General features: G+C 37.6%; 1 protein-coding gene across 5 annotated transcripts in view; it reads left to right on the top strand.

Annotated features, from left to right (window-relative positions):
* The window catches only part of BCAT1 (branched chain amino acid transaminase 1), a 66,641-nt gene that overhangs the window by 9,042 nt on the left and 45,231 nt on the right, over positions 1 to 12,368 (top strand). For 3 of the 5 annotated variants that reach the window (XM_054083424.1, XM_054083407.1, XM_054083419.1), the window contains exon 2: positions 2,402 to 2,620. The exons of the other annotated variants lie outside the window; for them this stretch is intronic. In XM_054083424.1, the coding sequence (XP_053939399.1) occupies positions 2,480 to 2,620 (141 nt within the window). In that variant the 5' untranslated portion in view covers positions 2,402 to 2,479. The remainder of the gene's footprint in view (positions 1 to 2,401; positions 2,621 to 12,368) is intronic. 5 annotated transcript variants of the gene reach the window in all.

The raw sequence follows: 12,368 nt of genomic DNA, 5'->3' as shown, positions 1-12,368 counted from the left end.
GGTCCCTTCCAACCCAAAACATTCTATGATTCTGTAACAAATTGCAGCTATCCAAGTGCCACGATGGCTGTAATGTAGAGATTAAATGCACAGCCTTCCTCTTGAATGTCTGCATTTCAGTTATACTCAGGCATAAGTTATTTTTTATTTATGGTCGCTTACATGCTTGCAACTTGATGCCTCCAATTCTTGCATAGGATGAAGAGAATAGGTGGTCCCATTTACCTTGGAAACCATTTCATTACTTTACAACTTTATACATTGAAGGGACAAGCAATATTACCTCATAAAATAGAGCACATGTTGTAGAAGGGCAATTTAGCAAATATTACCATATGCTACTGCAGAAGAAAATCCAGTGTTATGCTTATGGAAAGGGCTAATGTTGCCCTTTGATATGTATATCAAATGGTCAAAAAGAATTGACATGAACTTAATAAATGAATCTGTCTTGAAAATGATCAAGAAGTTTTACCAGTCTGTCTTTTCTTCATCTTGGCCCATGATTTATTATTGTTTTTACAGACTAATGTCATGATACCCTTCCAAAAGAGTTACTCATTTACTTTCTTCCCTTGAGGTCTACAGTGTGTTCCAAGTTTTGTTTTTGAGTATACCTGATGCATTAATGAAGCGTACCATATGACTTCTCAGTAGGTACACAGTGATTACTAATTCAGCTTGCCTAGTACAGCATTTCACACAGTATTTGATAAAGACACTCTTAGTACACACAGAAAATATATTGTTTTTCCTGGTATATGAATAAAATTTAATTCCACAGGATTCTAATTGTATTAATTTCCACCAGCATTCAGAGAGATCAGTGCTACACAAGTCATGTCCACTTGTTTAATTTTATTCAGACTGTTTTCTCAGGGGTCCTCATTTCTGTAATGAATGTTTGAATTTGTGTTACTCTTACTAAGAATTAACTTTTTTTAAACTTTGACACTGAGAGGCTAAGGGAACTGAATTTGTTCCATCTGGAGAAAAGGAGGCTTAGGGGTGATGTGACAGCAGCTTTCCAAAATCTAGAGGAAAATCAAGGAGATGGAGCCAGACTCAGCAATGATGTATTGTAGGAGGACAAGAGGCAGTGGCATAAATTGAAACAAAAATGATTCAGACTGGGTATAAGGAAAAAAGGTTTTATGCAACTGCATATCACATCAAGTCCACTTAAAATCAACAGTAATAGTATAATTTCTGCTAATGCATTGAGTTTCTCACCATCCAGTAAAATAAAAGAATTTCTTAATAAAAACAATGTATGGAAAAATCTTTATAGTAAATTTTAATACTTGCAGTATCCTCTACATATTTAACAGTCTTGTTGTTAAGTAAGTTTATTAGAAAATGCATGATGCAGGTTTTTACATCCTTGATTTTAAAATTTGAGGAAACAGGTAGAGAGGGTATGTTGTTGATCCTGAACGAATAAAAGCATAAGTAATTTTTTTTTTTTTTAATTGGATCTCTATCCTTAAAACATTTGGAAGTACCATAATCATTTTTGAGAACAGAACATCAAGATTTATTAAGATTATCATATTACCAAGGTCACTATCAGTGCTAGTGTTAAAAGTCAGACCTTCAAGTCCTTCTGAATTCTGCCCTGTCCTGTAGCATTGCCTACTTACAAACAAAAAACCATCCCTTCCTAATTGCTAGAAAGTATTGCCTGAAGTACAGGGGGTAGGAGCTATAAAAAAGAATAACTGTGTACTAGTATAAAAGTGTGATGTGGGCCAAGTTTATTCCTTACACAACTTGAAGTAGGAGTTAGAGCATGGAGTTTTATAGCATACAGTGGCTACATAGGTAAAATCTTTGCCACATTTGCATATATACATGCATGATGCACACAGAAGAAACACCATTTTATTCACATGCTCATGTATTTGAGGCATTTATCCATCATCAGTACTTGTTTTTTAAGCAAGTATGGTGGTTGGATATGCTGTAATCCATTTATATGTGCATGGGAACTTAGCTGCAGTCTCTTTCTTAAACCAAATCATCTGTCAGTACCAACAGAAGTGCAGTTTGGGAGGCAAATAAAACAAAGTTTCCCATACCTGGAAGTGATTTGTTTCTGTAACCATAAAGGAAGTCCATTTGGTTGTTTGGCTGTATTTAGTTCAGTTCAGTTTTTCTTCTTCCTATATTCTTCTAACTGCTGTCCTTTTTTTCTAAAGTTGATGCTGTGCTGTGGCCTGATCCATGGCCCAGGCTTCATCCTCTGCATTACACAGTGCTTTATAAATAGAAAGACAAGTTCTGTAGTCTATAATTTTTCTAATATTGACGAATGTCTGTACCATTAGAATATCTTAATTTTTTGGCATTAACCTTTGTCTTTCAACACCATTTCAGAAATTATTTTTGGCGTTTACAGGTTGACTCTGCTCTTGACACCTGAAGACAGACGTTCGGTAACATCAGTATTCCTATCTGGTTCTCCATTAAGCCGAAAATGCTGCATTTGCAATTGTTTCCCTTTAGATCTTCTTTTAAGTGGTTTTGCTGTAGCCAGCAACGTTTTCATCATGACAATTGGGCAAAACATTTCTTGCAAAATACATATAAAATTAATGTTTCATCCTGCCTTTTCCAGGTGAGCTGAATTTCAACTGTAGACAAATCAGATCCAATTCTAAACCATTTTAAGATGCTTAAGAGTATCTTCATAAATTCAGAAATGGCAGAGATAGTGAAGAGCATTGATATTCATGCGGGTTGACCGTGGGCAAAACTCTTGGTTCACGAGGGTGTTATAAATAAGTTGTTTGTCAATTTAGATTTATTGAGCTGGAGAGGGTTGGTTGATCGTTGATACAGATGTTGAACTGTAAGAACACAAGCCTACATTACATGTCATAGGCCTGTTTATTATCTCCATTACTAGTGCCAGTTCTTAGCATTTCAAAGTTATCATTTTTTTAATAGAGACTGTATCACTCTTGATTTGTGATGACCTTTTACCATGATATAATTTTGGCAAAGGGCCTCTGTTTGCTTTGCGTGCGTAGTGCATTTTTGATGCTGACACCTCTACAAATACTTCATCTGTTACCATACTTTTTCAAGGCCACTTTTAATGTGCTGAGTGCTATTTCACTCTCAGATTCCCTGGGCGGAATCCAGTTTGCTCTGGGCACTGTCAACAAATGAGAGGGGATTTCAGGTGAAGGGCTTGCTCGCAGGATATTTAGAAAGGATGCATAGGGTAGCTTTAATGCAATTCCAGAATTTTGGGGTGTTATAATACATGATTTTTCCCTGTCTTAGAGTCGTTACACAGCTGAATATATACTGAGTAGGTGGTTTATCTTGCTTTGTCACTTATTTAAAATACTTTACCTCTTTTGAGCGGGCATCATCAAGAAAGGAAGCTTCTTATGACTGTTATCTTCATGGTTTTCCACCCCCAAGGATGTTATGGGTGACACTGTTACAGTGACACTGAAGTTGTGCTCTGTTTTTCTTGGCTTGTTAGTAAGTTTCCACGGGATTATTTACATTTGCTTGGTGTGGTGGATTATGTTTACAACATTTTGTTGCAGCCACTGAAACTTGTAAAGACTGTAAAGCAAGACAAGTTCCTACCATATTCTGAAGTGGATGTTTATCATGCAGATATGTTGCCTCTCTCTGTAGTTTGTTGTTAATTTGCACAAGAACGCAAGCATTATTGTACGTGCTGTCTTGAAACAGGTCCCAAGGATTTTCTCTGCAGGTTAGCTTTGTACCTGGTGCCCTTTACATCAAGAGGAAAGCTTCAGTTTCCTTTCTGCTCTGTTGAATTGTGTCCAGTTAAATAAAATTAATGCAGCATTTGAACATACAGCCAAAGACACGTCACAAGGATATAACCCAGTCTTTGGTAAAAGCCAGGGAGAGAGATCCTGCTAGTTCAAACCAATTATGCCAGGTTTAAAACCCACTGGAGCTAGTATAGGCAAGTCTTCTACAGCCATTTTCTGCATGCTGTTACGCAAGAAGCTTGTGTAGGGCATAGCTGTGAGTAGAGAGCACTGCCGAAACCACATCAATCATGTATAATTGTTCTTCTTCCTTGAGAAGAACTGTAATAGATCTGATGGATATGTCTCTTTAAGGAAGAGGAGCTGTAGATTTAGTTCCTGTTCTGGCATCTCCCAGTAAATTCTCTGAAACATCTGCCAACCAGAGTGAAGTATGCCAATGGGACAACCTATGCCTAAATTTCCTGTCTGCAGAAGAGACAAATATTCATGTGTTCCTTCATTTAGGTGTTATGTCTGTAGAGCCAGTATTAATTTTTAAGACTTCCAGGTATTACAGTGAGAATATTTGTTTAAAGCTTGTAGATAATGAAGCTCTCAGTTCCTTATCTGAAACAAACAGTAAAGTAACTGCAAGCGTCATACAGACTAGCTCACCATCAGAATTCAAGAGAAAACACAGTATTTGCGGCACCTCTGAAAAAAGCTTGCTGTGTTTCTAATTATTTTTTGTTTGGTTGTTTGGGTTTTTTTTTCCCTACCCTGGCTTACATCACCTGTTTAAAGAGACTCAATTCACCGTAACCCTTGAGAGCACAGGTCTGTGTCCTTCTTCAGCATTGTGGCCAAATGTCCAGGCAGAATAGGTGTGTATGTTTTTTTTCCTGCAAAAGAAAAATAGGGACCTTTCTCAGCCATTTGAAAAAAACCAAAACAATATAGTGGAGAAGCACGTTTATAAATAATAGCCCTCTGACTAGCCAGGCAGTGTATCTGCAGCATTTACCCCATTCAGATCCCCAGGTGAGAACGATGCTGCCATGCTTTATCAGCTTCATCTGTTGGACACTTAACAGCTAAACAAACTGCTTGGAAAGCAGAGAACAGGCAGTAACTGCGTTAGGAGCCTAACACAAGACAGAAAAGTCATGCTTCTTATGCTTTTGCACCAATGGCATTTGATACTGAGTGATGAATTAAATAAGCCGTGCAAAGTTATCGGACCTAGCAGTGATATCAAACCAGCATATATCTGCCCTTTACACACCAGCAACCACATGCACAGCCACATAATGTTTTATTGTACTTAGTGTTATTTGAGAGCCAGCTGTGTAAGTTACTGTTTTATAATCTCTACAGGGACTGTATACAGGACTTATGGTGAAAAAAGTAACTCCTTTCTCCTCCAATTGCTCTCCCCCCCCCCCAAGAGCTTTTGTTTTCAGTGTCTGATTCATCATTGCCCAGCGTCTTATGTAAACCTTTATTCTAGTGCAAAATGGACTTAATGGGACACGGTCTAAGCACTCTGAGAATAGCTACAAATGACCCCTTAACAGGCCAGTGATTCAGGGCTGACCCTGTGGTTTTTCTGATTCCACTGTAGTTGTGAGGGAGGTTGCAAACAGGAGTATGTCTTTAAATTCAGGTTTTGTCATCTAGCTCTTTTCTTTAGGCTTGTCAGTTCTCATTTTGGAATCCATCACCACCTCTGCTGTGGCTTGGTGTTTTTTTTTCCACTAGGAGTCTACAATGATTTATTTGCAAACTGCAGAAGCTTTGGTCTCCTGCATTAAATTGTCTACACCCAGTTCTAAACCCGCAGTAACTCCTCAGACAATGATTTTATCTGTTTCTGCTGTGTATGCTTTCATGTTATTCACATTATTTGATAAGTGCATCAAGCCACTTGCCTTGGTCATCAGCTGCAGAATCTTTATGTGGTTTCCATCATCAAGGAATTTCACAAATAAATTGTAAGCTATATCTTATGCACCTATAAATCAGATTTGTACTCTACCAGTACAGCTGTTTCAGGGTAAAAAATATAGCCAGTATAAACGATTCCTTGAGGAAAATAAGCAGAATATTTTTTATTGTGCTTAGGCTCATCTTTGCTGGCCATAAGTGCAGTTAAAAAATTATCCCAAAGTTCTAGTTAGCCTTACTCTATAATCTAAAGTGTTAATTTAGTACCTGCATTGTAGGATACATGAGTAAAGAGAAATGTTAAAGAAAATGTAATGAACACAGACTTCCTTGTGGTTAACATCAAAGCCTCTTACAGTGGTAGGGGGAAGTATGTCATAGCATTTATACCCTGGTCACCAGTTTGATGTAAAAGATCACACATTAGTGAGAACTGTGCCTAAACACAATAAACTCATGTTGACTTTCAGAATTCTCGTTCGTTTTGTTTGAGCGATAACCGTATCACATAGCCACGAGATACTATCTACTTAGAAAACAGGCGGATGAATTTATAGGTCAACTAGATCCAGCTGGTTGCTTTAACATGTTTTTCTTCATCCCATTCTAGCAAACAATGCACTTGTTAAAACCTAATTAATGCTAGAGCAGACAAACAAACCAACAAAAGAGGCACTTACAGACACTGTTCATAGGAGTTAGAGATGGAAGAGCTCCATTAGGTCATCTGCCTGTTCCCCTAATAGCACGAGGCTGTTTGCCTCAATAAAAGGGGAAGAGTCAGTGAACTGAGCAAGAAGGTAAAGACAGAAGAAAGGCAGTGGGGAGTGACAGAGCAACAAAAGGTTCATAGGAAGACAAACAAGAACAGTGGGCTTAGAAATCAAGGTTAAAGCACATTGCTTTTGGAGATCATTGATGAAGAGGATTTCTTTAGAGTACTTGCCTGTTTCTTATAGAAAAACTAGGAAGGAGAATTGTATGGTTGTGCAGGAAGTGTGTTAAGACAGAACTAACTTTTGAATAAAGGGGCAGCATACAGAGATGTACAGCTGCTTTAATGTCCTGTATTGGATGGAGCTGGTGGTGGGTTTTCAATATTTTTCAACTGGGAGGGATCACACCTAAGACTCCACGTTGTATGAGTGTAATTCGCAGATCACATTGTAAATTTTCTAGAATACCTGGCAGAATAATTTTAGCCTCAAACCGAATAGATCCCTGGTCAGGTTTTCTTTCGAGTTAGTTACAACAAATTAATCTGTTTTCTGTTTCTGGTGAACTCTTTTCTTCCTTCTTGCCTTCTTGATAATCCAGTTTGTCAAGAATATGTTCTTCGATTTCAGAAGTAGCCATCTTACTTAGCCTTGCTACCTTTCAGGTGACATGGTACAAGCTTTCTTGTACAACAAGTTAGGCATTACTGAACTCATTCAAATATTAATTTAAGAACTGAGTAAAAAAATTTGCATTATTTCCTAGAGACATTTCTCACTGAGTGCTAATTCCAGTGACTTGACTTTAGCAACATTGTCCTGCATTTATTTAATCTCATGAAACAAACTTTGTCTGCTTTTAGAGCCTGATATAACTGTAAATGTTACAAAATATGTATCTTGGATGGACTAGCTGATTTCTATATGTTCTGTGTTTTAAGCTTTTTCTAACCATTAAGTTGTGCTCATATAATCTGAATTGTCTTTTATTTAAACATAATAAAAACAGTTTCAAGAGAATAATAAATACTTTTTATTCAAACTACTTAAATTGTTTTGAATTAAACCAAATAAACTGCTTGAGCCAGAACATAAGTGCCTGCACAGTGTTTTGGAGTAATTTAATCGTAATCAATTTAAATTCATCCTTACTTTATGCAATGCAGATTTCTTGCTTGTATGTCCTAAGCCCTGATGCTTTCACTGTGATGCAAAATTATCACTAAGTAATGTGGGACCTTTCTTTTTCTGCTATGCTAATTTCCTTGTATTTGTCTTTATGGCATACTGTTCTTAAGCTGTCTCAGTGTTTAACCAGCATTAGTGCCAGCTCAAGGTTGAACAAGCAGACACAATAAGGTGACAATGTCCAGCTGAGAAGGCATCAAGGCAAATATGTGTTAGGTAAGAGTAGTCTTAAAGTAATTTATAGGAAGTGCAGAAATCAACACAAATGAGGATTTTTGGTGAACTAAGTAAAAAGCTAAGCACTGAAACTGTGTATGACAAATTATCTGGTTTTTCCCTTGGGTGCGTTTTTTTGGTGTTTGTTTTTATTGGGTTTTGGGGTGGGCTTTTGGTTTTTTTTGTTGTTTTTTTTCCCCCCAGTGCTGATCTGTGCATACTTTGACGTATATACCCTTGGAACTGCTCTGGGATTTGTGCTGCACATGTTCTTTGAATTCATTATCGAAGACTGGCAAGCCACTACATGGAGAGTGGTCCAACCTAACAAGTAAAGATATCTCAAACGTCTCTGTTTGGCTTGATAAGTGGTTAGAAACACAACTTCAGAATTAGTCTTCTTTTCTGTCTTGGTTTTGAAAAGAGGTGATTTAAAAGAAGGTTGACTGTCGTGCTATCATGTTGGTGACCCAACCCAATGAATATACTTGGTGACACTTGCATGGTGACACATACATATGTGTATGTTCATGTTCACATACATGCAATATAAAGAGAATATTAAAATATTTTAATATCACGCAACTACTCCTATGAGAGCTGAGGTAAACATATTAGATTCCATAAATGAGCTTCCTGAGTTCTGAAAGTCTTTCATAAATGTTGTTAAGTAAATAACTTTTTAGTTGATACTAAAAATAGTATCATACGACTCAGCCCTACAGCAATATTCAGAATTTTTCTCTCAGTCTGACAGTGTGTGGATTTTTTTTTTTTTAAATCTATGAACATCATTACTGCTTTTTTCTGCAAATTCATTTTTTATGTGTTGTGGCTGCCAAATTGTATTAACATTTCCTAAGGGCAGATGAAAGCTGTTTTGAAGTCATGGAAATGTTTTATTTGACTGTAGCTATACACAGAATATGTGGCATTTATGCATTTTAGACTCTTTTTTTTTTTTTTAATACCTAGAACAGAAAGGCAACTCTGATTTGTATGGCTTTCAATGCTGAAGTACCTGTCATCATTCACTTCATTTGTCTCACCCCTAAGCAGTACCATACTATAAGTCATATATTGAATTTGTTGATCTGCTAGATTCCTGGTATCTGATAAATATTCTAATTTGATTATCCTTCCAGTATAAATTAGAGCATGAAATATTTCTTAGATGCTTAGTAGCCAGAAGCAAGCACAGGAAAAAGCAGTAAGACACTCTTTTAGGTTGGAAAAATGTCTCGGAAAGGACTTTCTTAATTGAAAACTGTTTTTCATATGACTTCTGACTGAGAGAAAACTCTCACTGCATCTTTGCTAGGGTCTGGTAACTGGTACAAAGTAGTCTTGGTTCTAAGTTTCTAAGCCGGAGGTGAGGTTGCCTCAGTATAAAGAACTATACATAGCCATAGCTGTGTATCTGGCTTATTTGCTTCTTTAGGTCCTTGTCCTTCATTAGTATCCAATGCCTGCCAATAAAGCACTGTCTACAGTTCTTTTGTGGGCATGAAACTGGGTTTTCAAATGTTCTCTGTAGCTGGTAGTCCTCTAGCCAGGGCACTGATGATATTCTTGCTCAGAGTGTAGACATCAGAGTTGTCTGGGGGCTGACTTGGATAAGCATGCACTAGTGAAACCAAAAAGATAACTAAGGATTTTGCGGAACGGCAGATCTTGAGTTGTTTTGCAAAGCAGCCAATATGAATTTCCTAGCTCAAAGAGTGAACTCTGTATTAATTGCTTGCGCTATGTTTCTTTACTTCTACCTTCTACTAGGGGAAGTTTTCTGTTCCCCAGTGGTGAGAAGAGTTATAAAACAACAGGGACAATTAAGTGGGCAAAGAACAGATTAAAGAATTGGATTTCTTTGAAAAAGTGTGAAAAAGTGCAGGGCATATAGACGTAACTGCAAATTTTTTTTCGAGAACTGTTGCCATTTTTATTTAATTAAATATTATACATCATAGGTAAAGTATAGTTTGCAGCTTAAGTTTATGGTGATGAAGCTTCTAATAATCTTCAGTTCCTGTTTCATAACTGAGGATGAGCTTATGTTATAGTGTGTAGCTAAAACCTAAGAACAGCAGTTTGACAAAGGATCTGGTAGAATCACAGTTTATAGAACAGATAATCCCAAATGAGAACAAAGACATTGGTGCTACCACTGTGTCTCAAAAGCCACCCAGTGTGAGGGCACGGGAAAAATTAAGGCAGACTTGTGTAGTCTAGGAAGTCTAGGGAGTTTAGGAAGGAGATGGGCCTATTTTTGTAACAGATGATCTTTTCAGCTGAAGGAAGAGTGATCTAACTTCCTGAAAGAGGTAGGTACTCTGATTTGAAAAAGCTGTGAGATCATAGAATCATAGAATAGTTTGGCTTGGAAGGGACCTTAAAGATCATCAAGTTCGATTCCTCTTGCAGGAGCAGGGGCACATTCCACTGGATGCGGCTGCTCAAAGCCCCATCCAGCCTGTCCCTGAACACCTCCAGGGTTGGAGTTTCCATGACTTTTCTGAGCAACCTGCTACAGTGCCTCAGCACCCTCACAGGACAATATTTATTCCTAATACCCCATCTAAATCTCCTCTTTTTCAGTTTAAAACCACTCCCCCTCATCCTGTTCCTGTGCTCCCTGATAAAGAGCCTATCCCCAGGTTTCCTGTAGGCCCCTTTAAGTACTGGAAAGCTGCTGTAAGGTCTCCCCAGGGCCTTCTCTTCTCCAGGCTGAAAAAAACCAACTCTCTCAGCTTATCCTCATATGGGAGGTGCTCCTGCCCTCTAATCTTATTTGTGGCCTCCTCTGGACTCTCTCCAACAGTTTCACATCAACTGATCATGCAGAAGAATTCCCTAAAAGATGAGGATGACTAGAGGCATGGCAAAATGGTAATAGTAAAGTTGATTGGGTGCTCTTGCAAGCCAACACTTTGGATACAAAGTCTCATGCTTGTGGCAGAATAACAGTCAAAGGAGGTGTGCCAAAGATAGCGAAGAAAGCCAAGGACCATTTATTGGGGCATCCTGAGGCTAAAAGATGCTGCAAATACATATGTCTGATGCAATCACAGGACCAAATGCAGAAGCTGAATGTTCAGGTTTGGGAAAGTTCTAGCAGAAATGCATCCGACAACTGTTAAGTATAAAATTTCCAAAATTGCTGGTTGTTACTCAATGGTCCTTTATGGGATGGAAGGAGACTAATCCCCGCTAAGGCATACCTCTACTTTATATAAGAGTTAGATTTGAAATAAGTGCTAATGTGGGGGAACACTGTTGTCCAACTGAGTATATTGTGATTACCTTTGTACATGCTAAAGGATTTCCAACAATTATATTAGCATTGAGACCTTCTATGAAAGTAAATACAGAATTACTTATCACCAGATTTATTTATTTTGGTAGTTTGTCTCAGTGATACAAATGACATATAAAACCTATTTCCTAACAAAATTTAATCTAGTGTAATGATTTACACTTTTTTTTTTTCATACAGTCTTTATGGTAATGATAAAATCAATTTGCAATTTCAAAACTTTTGAAGGAAAATTGTGGAATACTGTCCTCTTTCCAGTTTAGGAAAAGTAGTACATACACCATAAAGAAAATATTGTTAGCTCATAGATGTAGAGCCTGCACATAGGAAATACTGTCATGCTTGTGTAATAGGATAGATACTTGATACAGACTTAAGTGACTTTTGAGATGTTGACCCAGTGGCTGAAAAGTATCTTTAGGATAACATCAGTGTTTTAGTGGATGCAGTTTAAAATCTACCATATTATTAAACACAAAGGGTAAATTTATGCTTGCTTTATTTCCCTTGGCAATGTTGGCACTAAACCAGGGAGTAATTTTCCCTATTGCATTTAACAGCATGTTTCAGATTTGAAAGCTACGGAACCATTAAAATATGACTTCATCAATTAGGAAGTAATTGTGGTAATACCTTTCTATTGCTGAGGGCTTAATTCAATTTAATCTCAGTGTGGTTAACAAAGGCAGTTAGCTACTTCCTTTAAATATGGGTTAAATCTGTAAAACATAATGACTTTGTGGAGAACAGGACTTACCCCATGGCATACACCTCAAAAAATGACTGTTGACTTCATTGAGTTCAGTGGGAACCTTGGACTGAAAGGCAACATGATTGAGCCCCTAGAGGCTGTTCCTGTAGGTGATCCACACTTAAAATCCACAGATAAGTTTTGTATCTTTTGAAAGATCACAAAAAGGAATATTAAATACATCCAGCTTCAGACCTTCTCTGTATTGACGCCAGTACTTGCTTTAGGTCAACTTCATAAAGCAGGGATGGGAAGAAACTGAAGTGTAACAGTTGAGTGTTTGTTAGTAATGGCTGTCACCAGTAATTATTATTTGAAAATTCAACTTTGCATATTAGATATTAGACAAAAGCCATCAGTGGAGCTGGAGCTGCTTGAGAAATTCTTGCTTCACAGCTGGCATTTACCATCCTGTTAGCTGGTAGCCGTCCCGCTCTCCATCCTAATTCACTGCAGTGCAAAGAAAAATCAGTTGGCTTAGTTCA

The sequence above is a fragment of the Cuculus canorus genome, chromosome 1, assembly GCF_017976375.1.
Source record: "Cuculus canorus isolate bCucCan1 chromosome 1, bCucCan1.pri, whole genome shotgun sequence".
Classification (NCBI taxonomy): Eukaryota; Metazoa; Chordata; class Aves; order Cuculiformes; family Cuculidae; genus Cuculus; species Cuculus canorus.
This window is presented reverse-complemented; position numbering and strand designations above follow the sequence as displayed.